At 43.1% G+C, this 24,929-nt stretch overlaps 1 protein-coding gene across 1 annotated transcript in view; it reads left to right on the top strand.

Annotated features, from left to right (window-relative positions):
* SLC4A8 (solute carrier family 4 member 8) overlaps nucleotides 1-24,929 on the top strand; it is a 78,793-nt gene that overhangs the window by 38,024 nt on the left and 15,840 nt on the right. Inside the window, exons 12-19 of the mRNA XM_081082614.1 lie at nucleotides 5,405-5,579; nucleotides 6,180-6,313; nucleotides 7,414-7,659; nucleotides 11,253-11,358; nucleotides 12,208-12,369; nucleotides 14,451-14,564; nucleotides 22,299-22,460; nucleotides 23,200-23,451. Coding sequence (XP_080938740.1) covers nucleotides 5,405-5,579; nucleotides 6,180-6,313; nucleotides 7,414-7,659; nucleotides 11,253-11,358; nucleotides 12,208-12,369; nucleotides 14,451-14,564; nucleotides 22,299-22,460; nucleotides 23,200-23,451 — 1,351 coding nt within the window. The remainder of the gene's footprint in view (nucleotides 1-5,404; nucleotides 5,580-6,179; nucleotides 6,314-7,413; nucleotides 7,660-11,252; nucleotides 11,359-12,207; nucleotides 12,370-14,450; nucleotides 14,565-22,298; nucleotides 22,461-23,199; nucleotides 23,452-24,929) is intronic.

Here is a 24,929-nt window from a genome sequence, read left to right as displayed (position 1 = left end):
GGCTAGGGCAGACTAGGAGGTTTTATTTGCCAGGGAGGAAGATGGTAAAAGAGAATGATATTTGGGTTGGAATGATATCTGGTGATGCCCCCAGATCATGGGAGAAGGTTGAGACTGGTCCTGGCTCTGTAAGTTGTGGTTGTCTAAGAATGATCTGCTGGGTGGAGATTCTCAGTACAAGACTAAGCTCATGGAAAGAAGCTTTAACATTTTCTACTCCCCTGCTTTCACTTTAGTTTTTTCCTCCTTGCTTAAAATTGCTTTCCTTATTTTTCTATCTTCAGTACCCTTCCCAGTGGAAAGTCATGGTGTTGTGCTTTTGTTTGTTTGTTTGTTTTGCTTTTTAACTGTGGGGAGTGATTTATTTTTCCATTCTTGGAAAGTCATCGAGGGAAAATGCTGAGGAGCAGGAGATAATGACACTTAACTAGCAGTGTCCTGGTAGGGGAGTATGTGTCTTGGTTGGAGGAATGTGTTGAGGATGGTGGAAGATAAGTAGGCCCTGGGGAGGAATCACTGAGGAAAGGAGGAGCCCTTTGATGGAAGGGGCCACTGAAAAGAGGGAGCAGCCTTTAAGAGTAAGTTTCATATTTTCTTTTAAGTGGTGTGGGGTCTGTGCTGGGTGGGGAGGCCTGGTGTTGAGAGGCAATTCAAGGAAAGCATCTGCCCTTAGAATAGGTTCCAGGATTGAGACTGTCTTAGAGGAGGTGGTGTTTTTTAAGGGGAAGGGTCTCAGGGCATGGACTTGATCATATTTCAGAGTTATGACTTATCTTTGGACTATAAAGGGTGTCTACACTCCAGAATTTAAAGTTGAAAGTAAAAGAAATGAGGACAGCAAGGTTTCCTCCAAACAGATAATCATGCAGAGATAAGACTTCAGGTTTCTTTTGGTGTCAGAGGGAGGAGAAGAAACTAGGGTCCCAGGCCTTTTGGGTGGGAGTCACTTATAATCACTTTCATAGGGGGTTTAGGAGACCCATTAGATTGGATTTCAATAGTTATAGAATCTCAGAAATGGTGCCTAACATTCCGCCAAAAATCCTATATAGCTAGGACATCACATGTTTAACTATTAACGCCAAATGACTTCACTCACAAGTTCAAATGGGGTTTGAGGAAGTTCTTCTATAATGCCATGTCAGGAACTTCTGGAATTGACAAAGCTGAAATTGGAAGGGTTATCTGAGCTCTCTGATAGTTTTATCCAGTGTCTGCCCTGTGTCCACCTATACACTCATTGTACCTAGCCAGGTGAGAGAGAGAGGGAGAGAGAGAGGGAGAGAGAGAGAGAGAGAGAGAGAGAGAGAGAGAGAGAGAGAGAGAGAGAGAGAGAGAGAGCTTTTGAATGAAAGGAAGAAAGGGAGGGAGGGAGGAAGCAAGTGGGTATTATGGAACAGTCTCTGCCCTGTGTCCATGCTTGGTGTGGGAGATGCTTTCTCTTCCTAAGCTCCTGAAGTTTTCTTCAGAGCCCTTTGTAAAAGACCTCAAGACACTTCGCTCCCATTGTAGCCCTTTAGGCCAGGCGACCGACCTAATGCTTATATCAGGGACCATACTTCCATGCCAACCCTAGCCCCTTCCTCAGTCTCATTTATGTAGTGGGTGAATGTGAACCTTGCAGAAGGACACCCTAGAACTTTCTGGATCCTCTAGGACTGTATAGACTAACAATGCATTAGCCTGGGTTTTATCATTCTGCACACCATTAGTGGTGTTTCTTTGAGATGGTGCACAACCTGGGACAGAACTTGGAGACTTAGAGGATATTATCCGCTTTGGATATAGAGGTGTTTGAAGATGTGGAGCGTAGACTCTAAGACGGAGAGAAAGGAGACAAAGTTGAGAACAGTACTCTGAGGTTTGTGTTACCTGATCACAAAGCCAGGGCTCAGACAGTGTCTTAGACCTCCCTGAGGCTGGTGTAGGCAGTGATGCCAGTGCATTCCTGTATGTAACAAAGGAAAGTCTGATTAGAGTGCCTGGGCCAGACCCTTCACAGCAGAGAGATATTCTGGAAAGTAGATTTATGTACTTAATTGTGGGTGCCACTCTTGGGAAGGGTTAATGAAAAAAAAGAATTAGGAGCTGCTGTCTCAGTGATCCTTCCCCCCCACCCCCCAACTTCAGACAGGTTTCTTCCAAAGCATACCTGACAAATGGCTGGCTGGCCTATCCCTAAAGCCCTCCAGAGAAGGGCTCCCTAGGTCAGTGCCCCAGAGCCTAGTGACCCTCTATACAGCTAAGTCCTTTCTTGCATCAAGCTTACATTCATATTCCTGTGTGGCTCCTGCCCCACCCCCAATTTGAACATTAAGGGTAGTGTTGAAAGGGAAAGGAAGTCTAAAATGTGGAAAACGCATCCATATCTATTAATACCTGTGGTAGATGTGCAATTATGGTCTGATTTTATGCTTCAGTGAGGTATGTGCTGACTCCATAAATAGTGTTCAGCCCTAACCAGTTTGGCTCAGTGGATAGAGCGTCAGCCTGCGGACTGAAAGGTCCCAGGTTCAATTCCGGTCAAGGGCATGTACCTTGGTTGCAGGCACATCCCCAGTTGGGGGTGTGCAGGAGGCAGCTGATCGATGTTTCTCTCTCATCGATGTTTCTGACTCTCTATCCTTCTCCCTTCCTCTCTGTAAAAAATCAATAAAATATATTGAAAAAAATAGTATTCAGAAATCATTTCAGTAATTTATAATTATACTATCAATAAGAGCCTCAGATCTTTTCTCTCCCCTTTTAATTACAGCTAGGAGACAGATGTCCTCCCTTTCTATGGCTCTCATAAATCCATTGCAGATAAAGCTTTTGTCTGTTACTCATAGACACTCACTCCTTCCTGAAGGTGCCTCCTGTGCCCAGAAGCTGACCAATCATGGCAGCATCTCAGGTTGCCTCAGTGGGGTGAGGCTCATTATTGCAGAAGGAGATTCTTCTCTCAGAAAAATACCCTTCAGAGGAAGGTCATTGGTGATTGAGAGGTGATACTCACATGGTACTAAGACTCTATATTGGCTAAGGACCCAGAAACAATAGAATCTTGCCCCAGATTAATTGCAGCTGCCTGTAATTTCCTTGAAGGGGTATTTACCCAGAGGAGAAAGCAAGAAAAAGCACTTTATTACAAACTGTAGTCTTGGTCCCAAATCCTGAGATGGACCTCTTGTGTTCTAGGTTGGACCCTGTAGCTCCTTCTTAAGCTGAGTTTGCCAGACAGGCTAAATCCAAAGCAGGTCACAAGGCTGGTTCTGCTTCTCTCTCCTAAGCCCAGATCCACACTGGGATGTTACTGCTGTAAATTGAGAATGGGTGAATTCCAGCTATGTTCACCCAAACCAGAGGAAGAGAGCAAGTGGGTCTGATAGAATAGTGTCTTCCAGTGTCTACCAGTTAGGTACTTATTGTACCTAACGAGATGAGAGAGAGAGAGAGAGAGAGAGAGAGAGAGAGAGAGAGAGAGAGAGAGAGCGCTTGTTGTGCCTTTTCCCCTGGCATACAGGTCCCAGACCTTGTGGCACACCTCCAGACTCCTAAAAAGAGGATAGAAGGAAGGGAAGGAGGGAGAGAGGGAAGGAAGGAAGAAAGGAAGGGTGGGCCAAATTTCCTTTTATGAGAGAGTAGATTGTTTTTTAAAGTTTTTTATTATAGAAAATTTCAAATATAGAAGAGAGGATAATATAATGAACACCCATCTGCCCATCAAGAGTTAACAACATTTTGCCAGTCTTGTTTCACCTATTTCCTCCCACTTAATTGTTTTATTTTTATGTTTTCTAGATTATTTAAAACCAAATAACCAGTAGCATGTCATTTTACTTGTAACTACTTCAATATGTATCTTTGTTTGATAAGGACAGTTTACAAACAACTATCATGCCATTATACATCTAACAAAATTAACAATAATTCTTTAAATTTGCATATTGCTCAGTCCATATGCAGCTTTTTGTGATTGTCTTAGCAACATCTTTTTAGAATTAATTTGTGTGACATAGGATTCAATTAAGGGTTGCATTTGATTATTACGTTTCCATTCTATCACAGCCCTCCCTCCTTTTTTTCTATGCCATTGATTTGTAGAAGCAACTGGGCCAGTTGTCCTGTAGAATGCTGAATGGCTCTTTCCTTAGTCACCTACCAACTTTCACCGTGGTACAGCTACTCCACTCTTAGAAGTGACTCAGTGCGGGAACACTACTCACCTCGGTGTGGGATATATTGCACTTGATCTGTCTCATCTTTGGGAGGTGGAGAGGGGAACTGAAGTCTTGCCACCAAGTCCTGTTGATTCTAACTCCTGATTAGCCCCTGAATCCATCCACTTCTGCCTCCAGTCTTGCCCCATGTTCCATTCCTTATACCCCCACCAGAGTGATCCTTCCAGGATGCAGGTTTAACTATGTTGCTTCCCAGTTTACAAACCTTCAGTGACTTGACATACCATTAGGATAAAGGTCTAATTCCTTAAAACAGTTTCCAAGGCTTTTTGTGGCTCAGCTTTTCTAGCTTCTCCAGCCTCGGCTATTTGCCCGTCACACTGTCTTATCCAGCCATATCTCTTTCAGCATCTGGAGCCTGCCAGGTGCCCTCACTTCTAGGTTTCATCCATGCTAGCCCCTCTGCCTCATCAGGCTAACTCCTGGTCCATTCACTGGGCCCTCGATAAAATGCCCCTCCGTGTCCCGTGTTGCCATGGCGCCCTCACAGCACTGCCTGTCTCCTGCACTAGGTCTTTGGTCCTGTGTTTGTTTTGCTCACTGCTGCATCTCCAGTACCTGGCCCAGTGCCTGGCACCAAAAATTGCTGCTACTTATCAACTGCATGAATGAATTATTATGCTAATTTCTCAAGCATAAGGTGGGTAGCTGTTCAGAGTAGAAAAATGAATGTGAAAGAGGCTTTTTATCTAGAAAATATGTAATAAAACTAACAATTTAATTCTTTGAATTAGTTTTGCACATTTCCTCATAACAGCTCAAATTTGAAGTTTGAAACTAATAATTTCACGTTATTTTTTGGAACTTACTATTGAATGGGTAATATACACTAAATTAATTCTTTTTATGCGTAGGGTAACCATTCACATTCATGATCTTGGTTGCAAACAGAGTCTGTACTGACTCCAGACGGTAGTCTTGCTAAGATGAAATACATGCAAATGATTCTTTGGTTCGCACATGAGGACATAATCCCACATTACTCATTGCAATGGGCTGTGGACTCAGTGATGGTATTTTTTCCCTCTCAGAGTGCAACTGAGTCTTGTACTTGGGGTCAAATTGAAGCCAAAGTACTACCTCCGGGCAGAGCACATTTGAAGTGCTTTTAAATGTGTGCTGTTCACATGCTTCTCTGAGAGAGGGACTGTACTAGAGGCCTGTCTGCTGTGTTCCCACAGGCTCTTCGGAGGCTTGGTGCTGGACATCAAGCGGAAGGCCCCTTGGTACTGGAGCGACTACCAGGACGCACTCAGCTTGCAGTGTTTGGCCTCCTTTCTGTTCCTGTACTGTGCCTGCATGTCACCTGTCATCACCTTTGGGGGATTGCTCGGAGAAGCCACTGAGGGGCGCATAGTAAGAACTTTTAACCACTAGTCATGGTCCCAAAGAAGATACAACATATTGTGGTGGCTGGCACGTCCACTGGGGGAGAAATTGCGTGGGCTAGGACTAAGGACACCAGAGTCTTTCTGTTGAATTACTATGTATTCTGATTTCATACCAAGCAGCAACACAGTTCTTGCTTTAGAGCAGACTCACTTCTGTTTGAATATCAATTTCTGTAGCTGATCGCCCAGTTGAATTGCCTGTTGCCCCAAGGATGGAAAATAATATATTAATGTCATTTAAAAATAAGATTTAGGTGACTGTATGACAGATCGTTGTGTGAATGGTATCACTGCGCTTTCTGAATCTGTTAAATACTGAAGTGAGTCACTGCAGAACAGGACTTAGTTAAGGAACCATATGTAGATGGATTTGGGCTTCTGAGTTATCAAAGTGATGCCATTTACAGGAGTATTAGACAGTGTGTACATATCACTCTTGCTAAGATGAAATACAAGCAGATGATTCGTTGGGGCGCACATGAGAACTAAGTCAGGAATGTACATAAGCCCACATTACTCATTGCAACAGGCTGTGGACTCAGTGATGATTTTTTTTCCCTCTCAGAGTGCAATTGAATCCTTGTTCGGAGCCTCCATGACTGGGATTGCCTATTCCTTGTTTGCAGGACAGGCTCTCACCATCCTGGGAAGCACTGGGCCAGTGCTTGTGTTTGAAAAGATTTTGTTCAAATTCTGCAAGTAAGACATTTGGTTTACTGAAAACTCTAATGGATGTGTTATTGGGCTGTTAGGCTTCAATGCCAGGGTCACATATGTATAAGTAGGCAAACAGCATTCTTGGCAGTAAAAACCTGAAGAATCAACATCATTTGGTCTATTGTCCTGCCTCCAAGTAGTACTGTACCTAAAACAGCGGATTTCCTAGTCTTTTTTTTTTTTTAATCCTCACCAGAGGATATGTTTTTACTGATTTTTAGAGAGAGGGGGAGGGAGAGAGAAACATCGATTGGTTGCCTCCTGTACGCACCCCCAGTGAGGATTGAACCTGCAACCTAGGTATGTGCCCTGACCAGGAATCAAACCAGCAGTCTTTGGTGTATGGGACAGCGCTCCAACTGACTGAGCCGCATCTTCACTTTATCTTTAAAAAAACTTTCCCTCGCTAATTCAGACTCCTCCCATTTCCATTTCAACTCAGTTTTAAATTTGGCCTAATATATCCTTTTATATTCTGATTGCAATGCCCTAATTTCCCTACTTTTCCTAGAACTGATTTTTAAATAGACTTTTGTATTAGAAATAGGAGCATATGGAACAAGAGCTATGTAGCTTTTTTATATGTATACATTTTTATTGATTATAGAGAGAAAGGGAGAGAGAGAGAGAGAAACATCAATGATGAGAGAGACTCATTGATCAGCTGCTTCCTGCACGCCCCCTACAGGGGATCGAACCCACAACATGGGCATGGGCCCTGACTGGGAATCGAACCGTGATCTCCAGGTTGATGCTCAACCACTGAGCCACACCAGCTGGGCCAGCTTTTTTGTCTTAACTGCAATAATAAGATCTTAATCACATTGGGCAGTAATGGCAGAAATGTGTGTGAGACAGTTCTGCATTTTCCATGTTCTTGCGATAGCAGATACCACCCATGAAGCAAATCTTTGTCACAACTGTCCCAAGGCACCATTTAAAAGTGAAACACAGTCAGAATTCGGGAGAAATTGGGTTGCAATACTGGTCAGATAAAATGAGATGAATTAACCATGTTTCTGACCCTTTGTCTCTTAATGCCATCCCTCCATGCTTTTTGATGAACTTTTGTCTTATTTCAGAGACTATGCTCTTTCGTACCTCTCCTTGCGTGCTTGTATTGGACTGTGGACTGCCTTCCTATGTATTGTTCTTGTGGCAACTGATGCCAGTTCCCTTGTCTGCTACATTACTCGCTTCACTGAAGAAGCATTTGCCTCCTTAATTTGCATAATTTTCATCTATGAAGCAATAGAAAAGCTGATTCACCTGGCAGAGACCTACCCCATCCACATGCATAGCCAGTTGGACCACCTTAGCCTGTATTAGTAAGTATGCTTCTGCAAGTCTTTTTTTTTTTTTAATTGAGCAAAGGGCCTGAGTTTAATGACTGATACAGTATGCCAGGCAGTGCTTACAGTTTCTGTGATGGAACTATCTTGGCCCTTTGGGAAACAGAGCTCAGATATGGATGTGGAGACTCCTGCCAGAGGAGAACAGTCAACATTGATGACAGAGAAGATGGACTAAGAGTGAAACTCAGATGGGAGTTGAGAAATGCTTTCTAAGCATGTCTTTTGGTTCCAGGCATTGAGACAAAAATAGGCTGCTAAAGCAGCAGGGATAATTCAGTTTAGTTGTTGGGAAGAACTACTTTTTGTAGGGACTTGTGAGATCCTGGGACCATGTTATCAAGATACTGCATCTAGAAATTGTTTACTTACCTAGATTTCAACTAAAGAGACTGTGTTTTCTTCACATGTTCAACATAGCTTGGTTCAGCTTGAAAAGAAACACAGTATTTGTGTTTTCAACCATTAAGAAGAGTCTGGTCCTATACAACATTTCTTCTCTGGAATAGTATTCTCCAAATTGTAACTAAAGACTTTCATCCTTTAGTTCTGTGCCTCAAATTCCATTCCTTCTGGCTGTACAGTTCTGATCTGGAGGGTCTGGTTGTGAAGTGGACAATTTCAACCTGAAACTGCCTGGGTAGATAGAGCGCACTGAATGGAGGGGTCTGCTAACTATCAACAGATACACTTTTATAGATTCTAGTTATCTGTTCATCAACCTAAAAAATCAAAATTTATACAAAATTTATTAGGATTTATAAAAATTGTTTTATCACAAAATAACCACCATTAGGGAGTGTAATCTTTGAAGCCTAGTGGATTGTCAGTTGGCATTGGAGCTCTGAATTGCCCACTGGCAGTGGAGTAAGTTCATTCTTTGACCTTTTTTATAATTTATTTATTTAACAAGTATTTGCTGATCATCTACTATGTGCCAGCACTGTTTTAGGCCCTGGAAAAAGCGATGAATATGATAGACAAAGGATCTATCCTCATGAGACGTATATCTAAGTGGGAGACAACAGACAAAAGTAATCAGCCCTGCACTGAGTAGACTTTGGGTCTGGATACTGTAATTCTTTGTTAATAAAGCTCAAATAGTATTTTTATTATTTGCATTCTACTGTTGGTTCCTATGGAGCTGATGTGAAGCTAGAACTTTCCAACTCTTTAAATGATTTTATGTTAATATGTGTGGAACTGATTTTTTAAAATATAATTTCTTTTAAAGAGCAGTTTTAGTTAGGTTCACAGCAAAAATGAGCAGAAAGTACAGAGAGTTCCCATATGCCCTCCTGCTCCCACATATGCATAGCTTTCTCCACTATCACTATCCCATACCAAAGTGGTACATTTGTTGTAATCAATGAACTTGTATTGATACATCATTATTATCCGGTGTCCATAGTTTACATTAGGGTTCACTCTTGGTGTTACACATTCTGTGAGTTTTGACAAATGCATAAGAGCTTTCCATCATTGTAGTTTTATACCGAGTAGTTTCACTGTCCTAAAAATCCTTTGTACTCTGCCTTTTCATCCTACCCTACCACTCCAATCCCTGGCAACCACTGATCTTTACCCTGTCTCCATGGTTTTGCCTTTTCCACAACGTCATACAGTTTGGCAAAATCATACAATATGGACTGGCCAGGCATCCCAGTGGGGACCCCCACCCTGAAGGGGGTGTGACCAGCTGCAAACAGCCATCAGCCCCTCACCCAGGCTGACCAGGCACCCAAGCGGGACCCCCACCCTGATCCAGGACACCCTTCAAGGCAAACCAGCTGGTCCCCACCTGTGCACCAGGCCTCTATCCTATATAGTAAAAGGTAATATGTAAACTGACCCTAACAGCAGAAAGACTGAGAATGACTGGTCACTATGACACACACTGACCACCAGGGGGCAGACACTCAATGCAGGAGCTGCCCTCTGGTGGTCAGTGCGCTCCCACGGGGAGCTCTGCTCAGCCACAAGCCAGGCTGATGGCTGCCAGTACAGCGGTGGTGTGGGAGCCTCTCCTGCCTCTTCAGCAGTGCTAAGGATGTCTGACTGCAGCTTAGGTCTGCTCCCCACTGGCAAGTGGACATCCCCCGAGGGCTGCCGGGCTGCCAGAGGGATGTCTGATTGCCATTTTAGGCCCAATCACCCAGGGAGCAGGCCTGAGCCAGCAGGTGGTCATCCCCCGAGAGGTCCCAGACTGCAAGAGGGCACAGGCCGGGCTGAGGGACCCCCCCCTCCCCCCGAGTGCACAAATTTTTGTGCACCGGGCCTCTAGTAATTAATAAATAATGATACAATAACTAATAAATAATAATAAACTCTGTGTTTCAGGTACTCACAACTATAAACCTACTTTTCTCCCACCCTTTATTTGACCCCCTTTACTCTATTCATCCTCCACACCCCTATCCCTTTCTTGTAACCACCATGCTGTTGTTTATGTGTATAAATTCGTTTGTTGTTTTTGTTTGTTCACCTGTTAATTTTTGTTTTATATCTCGCGTATGAGTGAAATCATGTGGTTCTTTCTGTCTGACTTATTTCACTTAGCATAATATTCTCAAGATCTGTCCATGTTGTGGCAAATGGCAGTATTTTATACTTTCTTATGGCTGAGTAGTATTCCATTGTATACATATGCCACATCATCTTTATTCAGTTGTCCATTGAAGGACCCTTAGGTTTTTTCTTTTGTCTAGCTATACTAAAGTACATCCATTCACCTACTGAAGGACAACTCTGTTGCTTCCAAGTTGGGAATTGATTTTTTTATACCTAAATCCAGGACTTTATAGATTTCCTATTACTTTTCATTTTGTTGATTGCTCCTATTTTATAAACTGTTGAGATCTTTTTGAATTTTAATTCTGTTTATGCTGTATCCTTAGAAGAAATGGTCATTAGATTCTTATATGAAATGAAAGTGGTGGGAATGGCTATGTCAGTTGAATGTACAGGGAGCCATTCAGGCATGAAGCATGCTGAGACTTGGAGGCAGCATGGTGGCCAGTGGGACAGGTCTGGTCTGGTCTGGTTTAGAGGAAGAGACCTGGGAAGCCAGGGAATGGCCAAGATAGTGGATTACCAGGGATGACACAGTGTTAGGAAGAGCTTACATCATGATTCTGGGAGACTGAATTTTAGAGCAATCATGTGACGGGTATAGGGAGCAAATCATCCAGGTTTAGAGAAAACTGTTGGGCGCAGAGTGGGTTATCATGTCCTCCTTGCTGTGTAGATTGAATTCCATAGGACAAGCCTAAGAGATAGAAACTAAGAAACCACCAGGGCTCATTCTGAGTGCATCCGATGCTAAGCTTGGTTGTCAATACAATAGAATCCAAGACCCACACACTGATTTGAGTCCATATTTATTAATGACTGACTGAAAAACCAGGGTGTGGTTGGGCCTCATCCAGTAGAATCAACCTCAGGAATCTCAAGTGGGCATAGGAGAAGCAAAGCAGGCTCTGATACTAAAGCCTTTAACCCAGTCATGGCTAAAAATATTCTATTGAATAGTTGGCTGCTTTCCTCAGGAATCTTTTTTCCCCCTCCAGCTGCAGGTGTACTGTCCCAGAGAATCCAAACAATCACACACTACAGTATTGGAAGGACCAAAACATCGTGACAACAGAAGTCCACTGGGCTAACCTGACTGTTACTGTAAGTCTGGGAGCTGCCAGATGGCCTAGCATTGTGACTACCAGATTTAAGGGAGTCTTCTAGGTAGAAGTGGGTAGCCCTTTAGCAAGCTCTGACATTTACAGAAATAAAATATTTTTCTTCTTTTAAACTATTCTTACTGACTTCCCTCCCCCCTTCAAAATTGTCTTGCACATAAAGATAAAATAATATTATTTCTTACTTCTCTCTCACATGCAATAGCTACCCCCTATCCAGTGACCCTGCACTAAAGATATGTGGGGATGAAACCAGGCAGGGTTGGGGAGTAGATCCAGGTTTTATGGAGCTTGAAGGACATTCAAATCAACAAGGCCTCTGTAATAAAAATAGTACAAATTTCTGGGGCCCTCTTAGAACCTCGTGTTTTCTTGAAACAGTTCTGGTTTCATTTTCAAAAGTGTCTTAGTTCGGTTTAGCCAGTGTGACTCAGTGGTTGAGCATTGACCTATGAACCAGGAGGTCCTGGGTTGATTCCAGGCAGGGCACATGCCTGGGTTGCAGGCTCAGTCCCCAGTAGGGAGCATGTAGGAGGCAGCCAATTGATGATTCTCGCTAATCATTGATATTTCTATCTCTCCCTCTCCCTTCCTCTGAAATCAATGAAAAAAATATATATTTTTAAAATGTCTTAGTTCAGACCATAAGTAGTCACCCTACCTGGAAGGGTCCTATGCAAGTGAGACCTGCACAACTACATGAAGGTTAATGCTGCTGGCAGCATATGCTATCCAGCAGTTGCAGGATCACAGTGAGTGGTGGACTCAGAAGGCAGCCTCTAGTTTCTCCCTCCGGCCTGCTTTTCATTATCCAGAATGTTTGTTTCTCCAGGAATGCCAGGAGATGCATGGAGAGTTCACAGGACCTGCATGTGGCCATCATGGACCCTATACTCCTGATGTGCTGTTTTGGTCCTGCATTCTCTTCTTCACCACCTTCATCCTTTCAAGCACCTTAAAGACATTTAAGACAAGCCGCTATTTCCCAACCAGAGTAAGTAGCATGTTCATACATTTCTTTTGTGTTAGAATCCTATATAATAAAAGGCTAATATGCAAATTGACAGAATGGTGGAACGACAGGTCGCTATGACATGTACTTAGCAGCAGGGGGCAGATGCTCAATGCAGGAGCTACCTCCTGGTGGTCAGTGCGCTCCCCCACTCAGCCAGAAGCCCAGGCAGACATCCCCCCAGGGGTCCCAGACTGTGAGAGGGTTCAGGCCGGGTGGAGGAACCCCCCCCCCCCAGTGCACAAATGTCATGCACCAGGCTTCTAGTTCTAATATAACAGCCTCATCTCAGCCTCCATGCTGCTTGCTGAGTAGAGTGGCAGGTGGAGAGTTCTAAATGTCCTGATGAGCCACACTGCAGCATCTCTTCTTCTAATGACCAACAGCCCCTTTCATAAATGTGTGGTGTGGAATGAGGAGTTAATATATGTAAAAGATTTTTGATTTAAAAGCACAGGTGAGTTTAAGATGGAGTAGTGTTCTCTAACAGCTACTAAGTCTCATTTCTGGAATGCTATTAAGTTGTATTTCTAGAATGCAATAGAAATAAATAGGGCTGGCTACTTAATGTAATTAATTGGGATGATTGCTTTGGATTAGGTAGGGGGTCCCAAAGTCTCCTCTCAGGAATGGCTCTTGTAATAGCTTGTGAAATCACTTGTTAAATTGACTCCAGCAGTGAGAACGCTCCTGACTTGGTTTGCCTGACTGTTTGAAGCCTCAACAAGCTCTCCCTGATGCAGCTGACACTGTTTGTCATGCCCAGTTATGGCAGGACAGAATTATAGGCCAAGTTTAGAGTGGCTGAAGGGGCTATTGCTTTGAAAAGGAGCTTGAATCAGGAGGAATTGGTGGTTTTTCTGTGAGGTTTCAACCAGGCACGTTTGCAGGGCAGGATGTATGAATAGGGAAAGGGGTCAGTTGATTGGATATTTACACCTACATCACTAAAACATTCTTAGACTTCAGTGGATCTACACAGTAATTAAGGAGATACATCCTAGATATGCTCTGGGTCATTGTTTCCAGTCTGGACAAATAGTGAACAAATGGCAGTTATGTACTGACTACCAGCTCAGGTGTGGTTAAGTGCTGTAGGGGATGCAAAAGATTGGATAGGAAGTGGAAACATATGAAACAACCAGGTCATATGAGACAGTAGTAAAGAGTTGGATGTAAGTGCCATAGGAGTTCAGAGGAGAGAAGAGTCACTGGGCCCCAGGATGGTCAAGATGGGCTTCATGGTGGGGACAGCTACATGTTCAGAGAATTTATGTAACATTCAGAGGAGAACTAACAAAACCAGGGAGGGGGAGCTGGAAAACTCAGGTTTCAAAGGAAAGCAAAGTCAGGTTCAGGTAGTAGTGATGTTAAACATGGCTGAGATATATTTTGCTCTATTTCTGTTGGAAGTTTAGCTTAAGACAGGCACTGAGCATTTCAGGCACATTGTATTTATTAAAGCTACACTAAACTATGAAGTGGGTTAGTCCTCTTAGGAAAAAACGGTGATAAATGCTATGGAGAAAAATAAAGCAGGAAAGGAGTATAGGAAGAGCTGGGGAGGCAGGTGGCAACCAATTTTAAGTAGGGTCATCAAAGAAGATCTCATGAAGGTTGTATTTGGGTGAACATAAAGGAGGTAAGGGAGCGACCCAAGAGATTACTGGAGAAAAAAATTCGAGATAGAAGGATGAGTAAGTGGGAGTGAGTCTGGCATGTTTAAGAAACAACAGGGAGGTCTGTGTGCTGGAGCAGAGTGAGCAAGCAGAGAGCATTAGGAGCTGGGTTCAGAGAGGTAATGATGCCAGTGAGTGCGGGCCTCATAGGCCAAGAGGGCCTTTTGGGTTTTTAACTCAGTGAAATGAGCAACCATTTCAGGGTTTTGGTGGAGACATTAACTTGGGCATATTAACATATTCCTGTTATTTAAATATGCTTGTATTAATTCAAGTATAAAATTAAAGCATTCTCCTCAGGATTTTTAAAACTTTTGCAATATTAAATACTTTTCTACTGCATTCAACCTACTAAAGCACTTTTCTAATTCTTTTGCATGCCAGGTCCGCTCCATGGTGAGTGACTTTGCCGTTTTCCTCACAATCTTCACAATGGTGATTATTGATTTTTTGATTGGAGTCCCATCCCCAAAACTTCAAGTTCCAAGTGTGTTCAAGGTAAACAGATCTCAGGGTACTTGGTGCCTCATGTAATTTCATAGGATCTGCTTTGGAGTTAATTTCAAAGGCCTCTTTCCATACTCCAAATCCTGAGTTTTTCAGTCCTCTATGAACCGTGCTCTTTATGCCTTACTTTTAGAAAAGGGAGCTTGTCAGGCTTGGCTAAGTTCAAGTCAGAAAGGAGCAAGCCTCAGTTCATTTAATGAACAAAAAGTATTTTTTATTATCATTAATGCAACTCAACTGTTTTTATTTTTAAATTAATTTATTTTAAAATTTACCTTTATTGTTGAAAGTATTTCAGATGTTCCCCTTTTCCCCCCATTGACTCCCTCTACCCTCCACACCCCCAGGCCTATGGCACTATTGTCTGTGTTTAAGCGTTATGCTTATAGGCATATAAATTCTTTGGTTAATCTCTTTCCTCCCCCCAACCACCACCCGCCCCCCCGCCCGCCTCCCCCAGCCCCCTCCACCCCCCCTGCCCGCCCCCACCCACCCCCACCCCCCACCCCACCCCTCCTCCCCGCCTTTCCTCTGAGATTCGTCAGTCTGTTCCATGCTTTCATGCTTCTGGATCTATTTTGTACACCAGTTTATTTTGTTCATTTTTTATTATAGTTGACATACAATATTATATTAGTTTTAGGTATACATCCCAGTGATTAGACATTATATAACTTACTAAGTGATCATCCCGATAAATCTAGTACCCATCTGACATCATACATAGTTATTAGGATATTAACTATATTCTCTATGCTGTACTTTACATCCCCATGACTCTGCTGTAATAACCAATTTGTACTTTTTAATCCCTTCATCTTTTTTCACCCATCCTCCCAACTCCTCTCCTATCTGGCAGCCATCAAAATGTTCTCTGTATCTATGAGTCTGTTTCTGTTTTGCTTCTTCATTTATTTTTTAGATTCATTTGTTAATAGATATGCATTTATTGCCATTTTATTGTTTATGTTTTTTATCTTTTTTTCCTTTCTTTTTCTTAAAGAAAACGCTTTAACATTTCATGTAATACTGGTTTGCTGGTGATGAAGTCCTTTAGCTTTTCTTTGTCTGGGAAGTTCTTTTAAAAAAATTTTTTTTTAAATATGGCTTTATTGATTTCAGAGAGAGGAAGGGAGAGAGATAGAGAGATAGAAACATTGATGAGAAATAAACATTAATTGGCTACCTCCTGCACGACCCCTATTAGGAATCGAGCCCACAACCTGGGCATGTGCCCTGACTGGAATTGAACTGTGATCTCCTGGTTCATGGGAAGGTGCTCAACCAACTGAGCCACAGTGACTGGGTGGGAAAGTTCTTTATATGTTCTTTGATTCTAAATTATAGCTTTGCAGGATAGAGTAATCTTGTTGTAGGTCCTTGTTTTTCATCACTTTGAATATTTATTGCCAATCCCTTCTGGCTTGCAAAGTTTCTGTTGAGAAATCAGCTGGCAGTCTTATGGGAGCTACCTTGTAAGTAACTAACTGCTTTCCTCTTGCTGCTTTTAAGATTTTCTCTTTGTCTTTAACGTTTTGCATTTTAATTATGATGTGTCTTGGTGTGGCCTTTTTGGGTTCATCTTGTTTGGAACTTTTAGTACTTCCTGGACTTATATGTCTATTTCCTTCACTGGGTTAGGGTAGTTTTCTGTCATTATTTTTTCAAATAGGTTTTCCATTTTTTGCTTTCTTCTCTTTCTGGTACTTTCATGGTGTGAATATTGGAATGCTTGAAGGTTTTCCAAAGGCTCCTTACACTATCTTCATTTTTTTAAATTCTTTTTGCTCTTCTGATTGGGTGTTTTTGTGTGTGTGTTGTTGTTGTTTTTTTGCTTCCTTATATTCCAAATTGCTGATTTGATTTTCAGCTTCATCTACTCTACTGTTGATTCCCTGTAATATTCTGCATTTCCGTTAGTGTATCCTTCATTTCTCGTTCTTTTTTATGGTTTTCACATCCTTTTTAATACTGTTGATGTTCTCTCTAAGTTCAGCTACTCCTTCCCTAAGCTCATTGGGCATCCTTATAAGTAGTATATTGAACTCTGCATCTAGTAGATTGCTTGTCACTGTTTTGTTTCGTTCTTTTTCTGGAGTTTTGTTCTGTTCTTTCATTTGGGATGTGTTCTTTGTCTCCTCATTTTGGCAGCCTCCATGTGTATGTTGCTATGTATTAGGTAGAGCTTCTATGTCTCCCAGGCTTGGTAGAGTGGCCTAATATAGTAGGTGTCCTGTACAGTTTAGTGACACAGCCTACCTGATCACCCAAGCTGAGCACTCCAGTTGCGTTCCACCCCCCACCCCCCGCCAATGTGGGCTGTGTACATCCTCCTGTTGTAGTTGAGCCTTGATTACAGTTAGCATACCAATGGGAGGGATTTACCCCCACACCAATCTGCTGCAAGGACTGGCTGGGCCCACCAGTTATTGTGGAGGATCAGCTGTGCAGGGGCCCACCTCACAGAGCAGGACTTATTTCAGTGGGGCTCTGGTGCCCACTGAGTTTGCCCCCGTGAAGCTGGTTGAGTGGTATTTTGACCTGGTCTGAAGATGTCTACCAGGTGGGTTAGCTTTGGGGACTACTGGAAGATGCAGGCCAAGGTCAGCCCCTGCCTGTGTTCTGCCCAGGGTCACCTGGCTTTAGCTACCAAGCAATCTGCAACTGGGTGCTACTTGTGCTGGGCTTGGAGGTGCCCAGGAGAGGCCAAGCTGAGAACCACAGCCCAAGAGAGACCAAGCTGTGAACCATGGTGGCCTGGGGCCTGGGGCCACTTAGGGAGAGGTATGGGGCACACTGAGGCCAAATGCTATTTGTTTGAGATATTTTGGGAAAGTCTGAAGCACAAGCCAAGACATGTCATTCATATGGAAAGGCACTGGAAACAGCTTGGCTGTGCCTAAAAGTTTGGTGAGGTGGGGTCGCAAGGAATTTCCATGGCAGGGCAAACAGTGATAGCCAGGTTGATGGAGTCTCAAATATGGTGCTTACTTGCTGGCTCTGTTGGGGAAGGGCTCATCAAAGGAACAATGGCATTTGCCAGAACTTTTGTCTGAGAGAAAGTTGTGCCCCCAATTCTCAGCCTGATGGCAGACACTCAGTTCCTCCCCTAATGTCCCTGGTGCCTTTTGAGCTGCTATCCCAGTGCTGGAGTTCAGAAGAGTGAGTCAGAGTAAGTGTGTGCCCAGGCCCTTTAAGCGGAACTGCCTGGGACTCCAGCAGCCCTTCATCTCACTCAACTCAATTCCTGCTGATTTTTACAGCCAGATATTATGGGAATTTCTCAGCTCCAGAACCCTCACACTGGGGGCCAGGTGTGAGGCTGGAACCCCTCACTCCTCAGGGTGTTCCTCCACAACCAAGATGTCCCTTCTGATGTTCATTTTCCACACGTGGGTGTTGCACTAGCCCACTCATCATCTCTGCCCTTCCTACCAGTTTTGATGTGCCTTCTTTAAATCCCTAGTTTTAGGACTTCCATTCAGCTAGATTCCAGGTGGTCTGAATGATGGTTGTTCTATAGTTTAGTTGTAATTTGGATGTGGTTGTGGGAGGATACAAGTACCACATTTCCCTATGCTGCCATCTTGACCAGAAGTCTGCCACTTAACTGTTTTTAATGTTAAGGTTTAAATCACTAGAATGTGCACATTTACATTAATGCATACCAGTTAGTGTGGAAATGTGGGTCTCTGGCACAAGTCTGGTTAATGGCATTTTCATTGAGCACCAACTGTATGAGGCCACTGGGAAGGGTGAGAAAGGTAAATGTAGGACTTAGTCCTACCCTAACGGATCTTGCCAGGTGAGGAGGTGAGCTAGCGAAGGTGCCTCATCCACAGCCTAGGGCTTCTGCCAGAGTAACCATGACATGTCTTCAACCCTATTTCATTGTTTGCATAACTCTCTATAATCTATAATATTTTCCCAAACACCTATATAAAAAATAAAGTAAATGATCAATATGTGGGACTGCAAATCTAATTCTGTTTGGGGACACTGACTAAGTAAATAGAGAAGATGGAAAAGCTGAACTCAGCTCCATAGATCCCCACAAGGTGGAGAGGAGAAAAAAACCTGGCTATACTCAGTGACTGGAGAAGAATCATATAATGAGAGGATGGGGAGGAAAAGGAAGATAGGAATAAAGGAAGTCTTTGACTTATAATGGCCTTTGTCTCCCCTTTCTCTGCCTAAAGTAGGCCTGAAATTTTTATATTGTATTTTGGTAAATTTGCTGAAATGTCACCAGTTAGAAATTTTTGGATTAAAAAACACCCTCTTTAAAACTGTAATACTTCCAATAATATGTCATTCTCACTTTTTCAGTTACCTCTCCCTCTTACCTAGCTCAGGTCAACTCTGCAGGAGGAATGAATTTTGCATAAAAATAAGTAATTTGGGAGCATTAAATAGTCCTTGAAGTGGTTCCCTGATGGGTAGGCTTAATATAGTCAGAAGGCACTGAATTCCTGGGACATCTGGGAAGAAGGTCTCTGGGAGATGGAAGAAAGATGAGAAAGGGAAATGGAAGAATATCAAAGAAAATGTTCATTGGCAGGCCTTGCTTTCAGGAACCAGAGAGGAAATATTCTTTCTTTTTCCCTTTCCTATTACTTCACATAGCCCCCAAGACCCAATCTGTAGGTTAGTACTATTACTAATGGCTTAATGTCAGTCAGAGTTTAATAAGTTTTTGTGTTGGCCTGACAATTTAGTTACCACTTAGAACATTATTAAGGAGACTAAAAGATTTTGTAAACTTTTATAATCTAACCCATTTATAATTTGGGACTTGGTGACATCATTGAAGAGTCTTTGAATCCTAGAGTCATGACCAAATATGGAACCAAATACTTAGCTATAACAGTCTTGGGTTTGTTGAGTTTGGGTCAGTTCTGGGCCAGTTTGTATCCTGGGCCTTTATACTCCACTAGAGGCCCAGTGCACGAATTCATGAACCTTGAAAGGAACTGTGGGCTGCAAGGCTGTGGTAGGCACATGGGCAGGTCTCGGTCCATCCTCCATGCCCCCACCTGGGCCCTCCTGCCGTGGCCCCTGGTCTCCTATCTGCCGGCAGCCCCGCTCCTGCTGCCGCTGCTCCCACATGCTGACAGCGCCACCCCGTTCGAACCCACTGTTGGCGCGGAGCGATTGGGGCTGGTGCCAGCAGCGGGTGTGTGTGGCAGCTGCTGCCCTGATCGCCCCTCAGGAGCAGGGAGGTGGGGAGGTGGAGAAGACCTTAGGGGCGATTCGGGCTGGCAGCCACCACTTGCACCTACTGATGGTGCTGAGTGATCGGGACCAGTGCCAGGAACTGGCAGTGGGTGCGAGCGGCGGCTCCAGTGCTGGCTGCAGGTGCAAGTGAGGCCAGCGCTGGCAGTGGGTGCAAGCACCAGGCGAGACCATGGCAAGGGGGAGCAAAGAATTTTCAGGAACCACCAGAGGCTAGCCCCGATGACAGCGAACAGCGCTCGCCTTGGTCTGGCATTCCCGCTCATCTGCTCTACCATCCTGCCACTACCAATGCCTGCCATGTTCCACACACGCCCCCTGGTGGCCAGCGCACATCATAGCAACCAGTGGTTTGGTTGTTCCAGTTGTTCTACCTTTCGGTCTATTTGCATATTAGCCTTTTATTATATAGGATTACTGCTTAGCCAAACAAGGTGAACTTTTCCTCCTCAGAGTACTTTGGAAGGGGGAGGCAGGTTGAGGTTCTAGGAGAGTTTAGGTATGCCATGAACACCCAAATAAGATTTATGAACAGTGTGGTCTTACAGGGGCATTAGAAGGGTCAAACAAGTACCCAGATTCAGCAGTCTTAGTGAAACCAAATTGTAGGGTGTTTGAGTCTGAGTTAGTTGTATCATAAAACCAAAGAATGGATTCGCAGACTAAAACGGTTAATGGAAGCAAAGTTTATTGAGAGAAGCCAGTCCTGGAAAAGGTGCAGCTAGAGTTCCAGGAGCAGACCAGTGTCCAGAACTTCCTTTACATATTATAGCCAGGTGTTAAAGTATATTAACCCATGTGTAGAGCCCCACATGGCCATAAGCCACATGGGCATAGGGAAGCATCCCCCTGGGACCCAGCACACCAGAGAGAAGAGAGAAAGAAGCAAGCGCTTTTTAATTTAGGGTGTGGATACAGTTTACAGCCTTGCTAGCTCCTGATTGGTCCTTTCAAATAATTCTGCCATGATAATATCCTTGGGATTGGTTATAGGCCTCATTGTCTTGTGATTGGTTATCTGCAAGTTGCCTGTCTTAGCAACATTCATACATTTTAAAGCTCATGTCTCCCAAGTGCACCCTTCCTTCCCTGCCCAGTTGGGGTGCCTTAGTAACTCCACCTAGCTGGGTTCCTGGTTCTACTTCCTCCCCACCACCATGATCACAATTCTTGACTACCTAGCTTCCTTCTGTCTCCTCATTAGGTTCCTCTCTCAAGTTTATGCCCGGGCTCCTGTTTCAATGCTGATGGGAGAAGGCCCCTAACCCATTCTAAGCTAAGTCCATGAGATTCTGTGCAACTGGCTCTACTTTGCCTTTATTTGTCCTGTAGACATACATTATATGGCTTCAGGAGGAAGAGAGTCAAAGTTATTTATGTTTATTGTTAGAAATTATTAAATTATACTGGACAAAAATTTTTTTTGTTAATTATATTTTACTTGGGTTAACATTGAGATAAATTTGTTTTCTCTATACATAGGGGTTTGGAGAGTAGGAGAAGGAAGTGAGGAACTATTGAGTATTCCATAAGAAGTTGATAATTGAGGATCGACTCTGATTAAGGTCATAGATTTCCTAAAGAGTTGCTGTACACTACAATATTGCAGAGTAGAACACAATGATGGGGTAGTTTCTGGAGTATGCATGAGGAACAGATGAGAGTTTTCTTTAAGTATTAGACATCCTCCTATATAATAAAAGCCCAATATGCAAATTGAACAGCCGAACGACTGGTGGAATGACCGGTTGCTATGATGCTCACTGACCACCAGGGGGAAAACGCTCAACACAGGAGCTGCTCCCAGCCTGCAGGCCCCAGGCCAGCCAAGGCGGGTGCCAGTGGGTGCCCCCACTCCCTGGTTGCCCTGCTGGTCGCCCCCACAGAGGGAGGGGACTGGCGGCAGCGGCAGGGGGCAGGGCCGGCAAGTGGCCTGCACTAGGTTGGCCAAGGCGGGGGCCCAATCATCCCGCTGGTCACCCCACAGATCGGCCCTGATCGCCGGCCAGGCCTAGGGACCTTACCCATGCACAAGTTTTGTGCATTGGGCCTCTAGTTATAAAGTAATTATGTCTGAGTGGAGTGCTTTGGTAGAAAGGAAAAAATGAAGAACCAAGAGTGTGGCAAAACGAAAGTTAGAATTCTTAAGTATGAGGCCTGGGAATCAGATGCAGAATTGGAGAGGCTGGCTTTAAATAGAATCATATAGAACGCCTTGAGTGTAACTGAAGATAAGGAAGCATATATGCATGTAGGTAAAGAGAACCGGGTAAGGGAAATGTGTACAAATCTGTCTTTCAAGCATATAGAGCTTATACTAAAAAAAAAAAAAAAAGAGTTTCTGTATTAATGCCTTATTATTATTTTTTTTAAAGGATTCTTATTCAGGAATAAAAGAGTTGTAGATATTGTGGTTCAGTTTGACCTGTTTTGCCCTAATGATTATAGTTAACTTTAAATTTAAAAATAAAACCTTGTTTTTTCCTTTAGCCAACAAGGGATGATCGAGGGTGGATTATTAGTCCCATTGGCCCCAATCCCTGGTGGACTGTGATAGCTGCAATTATCCCAGCTCTACTCTGCACTATCTTAATATTCATGGACCAGCAGATCACAGCTGTTATCATTAACAGGAAAGAACACAAGCTCAAGGTAACAAGAAATTCTGACCTAAAAGGATTAATGGCATTCTATTACATTTTTAAAAAAAATTTAGGGTAAACTATTTAGACCAGGAACTGTAGAACCTGGATAAAAGAAGTCATGGAAGGATCTCATAAGAGGTTTCTAGGGGTTTACCATCCCTAGAGTGGAGCCAAATGGTATGATACAAAAGAAGCTTGGGCTCCACTACTCTCTTTTCAAACCTGTGGGGAAGCTGGGCTGGCAGAGTTCCTAGTGGTCCTTATTTAGCCACATGCTCTGGGTCAGGCTCATCTTCCTGAGGTTCAGGTCAGGACTTGGTCCACTGTTTCCTAGAGGCAGGTATTCTCTCATTGCTGTCCATTACTGGTGTTTCTAGACTAAACCTAAGTTCCAATGTATGTATTAGTGAGAGGCTTAATGTGTTCATCTCTGTACTTTCCTTACTTAGAGTAGGCAACGCAAATTTAGCAAGGATCTGGAACCCAATAAGGACATTTATCTTCAACCCCTATAATGTCTACCATCTAGAATGGTCAAGATGTGGCTTGATCTCTGGTTACTCTTCCAAGAAAAGAATATTTGAGTGTGTGAGAGCACTTGCATAAAGAATGGATATTGGCATGCTTTGGACAAGCTAAAGTTTCCCTTTTTTCCTCTGTTCCCTCCAAACCAGAAGGGGCTGGAATACTCTTAGCTCACTGTTCTATGCCCGACTGATGGTGATGGAGACTCTGTTTCCCTACAGAAAGGCTGTGGTTACCACCTGGACCTGCTAATGGTGGCCATCATGTTGGGTGTCTGCTCCATCATGGGCCTGCCCTGGTTTGTGGCTGCAACTGTCCTGTCCATCACACATGTGAACAGCCTCAAACTGGAATCTGAGTGCTCCGCTCCTGGAGAACAGCCCAAGTTCTTGGGCATCCGAGAACAGAGAGTGACAGGCCTTATGATTTTTGTGCTGATGGGCTGCTCAGTCTTCATGACGACTATATTAAAGGTAATCATTCATTTACTTATTAGGTAATATATTGAGTGCCTGTTTTGAAAATAAGGAAGATCATATTCTAATTGGGTAAGGTACATAAGATGTGGTTAGGAAAGTTAATTAAGAAAACAAACAAGCCCTGGCCAGGTGGCTCAGGTGGTTGGCTGTAGGACTGTGCACTGAAAGGTTGCCAGTTTGATTCCCAGTCAGCGTACAGCCCATCAATGTTTTGCTCTTACATGGATGTTTCTCTATCTCCCTTCCTTTCTCTCTAAAAATCAATTTTTAAAAATCTTAAATAAAAACTAAAAGAAAGCAAACATAATAATTAGAGAATATAAGTGATAAAAGGAAATATATAGTGGTCTATGGTGCTAGATAGAATTGCAGGGGTACTGTTTTTTAGTTAGTGTCTCTAAGGAGATGGCAATTAAGGTGAGATGGACAGTGGGAGATGGCATGGGGGAAAGGGAGAACAGCAGTCTAGTGAGGCTCTTAGGTGGGAAAGAATTATATGTAACTATTTATAGTGCAGGTAGGCACTTGAATTATCAGAAAGAACACTTTGTAACCTATATAAATGTTTATGTGCTGTGCTATATACCTGAAGCTAATACAACGTGTTGAATGCAAACTGTAATAAAAAATAAAATAAGAGGTATCAGTTGTATAAAAGAGGGATGTGTGTGTCCAATAATGAACTATCAGAAAGAGAAATTAAGAAAACAATCCCATTTACAATTGCATAAAAAAAAATACTTAGGAGTAAATTTAACCAAGAAAGTAAAAGACCTGTCCTTGGAAAATTATAAGACATTGAAGAAGATACAAATAAATGGAAACATTTGGTGGCGCTCTAGGGTAGGAAGAATTAACATTGTTAAAATGTTCACACTGCCCAAAGCAATCTATAGATTCTGTGCAATCCCTATCAAAATAACAATGGCATTTTTCACAGAACTAGAACAAATAATCCAAAAATTTATATGAAACTACAAAAAGCCCTGAAATAGCCACAGCAACCTTGAGAAAGGAGAACAAAGTTGGAGTTATCATGCTACTTGACATCAAACTATATTTCAAGACTATAGTAATCAAAACAGCATGGTACTGGTATAAAAACAGACATATAGATCAGTGGAACAGAAGAGAGAGTCCATAAATAAACCTACTCCTATATGGTTAATATATTACAAAGGAGGCAAGAATATACAATGGGGTCCTGACCAGTGTGGCTCAGTTGGTTGAGGGTCGTCCCATGGACCGAAAGATCACTGGTTTGATTCCCATTCAGGGCACATGCCTGGGGTGTGGGCTCAATCCCCAGTAAGGGACTTGTAGGAGGCAGCCAATCAATAGTTCTCTCCCTCCCTCCTTTCCTTCCTCCCTCCCTCCCTTTCTCTCTCTCTCTCTCTCTCTCCCTCCCTTTCACTTTCTCTCTCTCTAAAATCAATAAACATATTTACAAAAAATACATATACAATGGGGTA

Source organism: Myotis nattereri, assembly GCF_964212035.1.
Source record: "Myotis nattereri genome assembly, chromosome: 2".
NCBI classification, from domain to species: Eukaryota; Metazoa; Chordata; class Mammalia; order Chiroptera; family Vespertilionidae; genus Myotis; species Myotis nattereri.
Note: the sequence above shows the minus strand (reverse complement) of the source record. Positions and strands in the feature narration are given on the sequence as shown.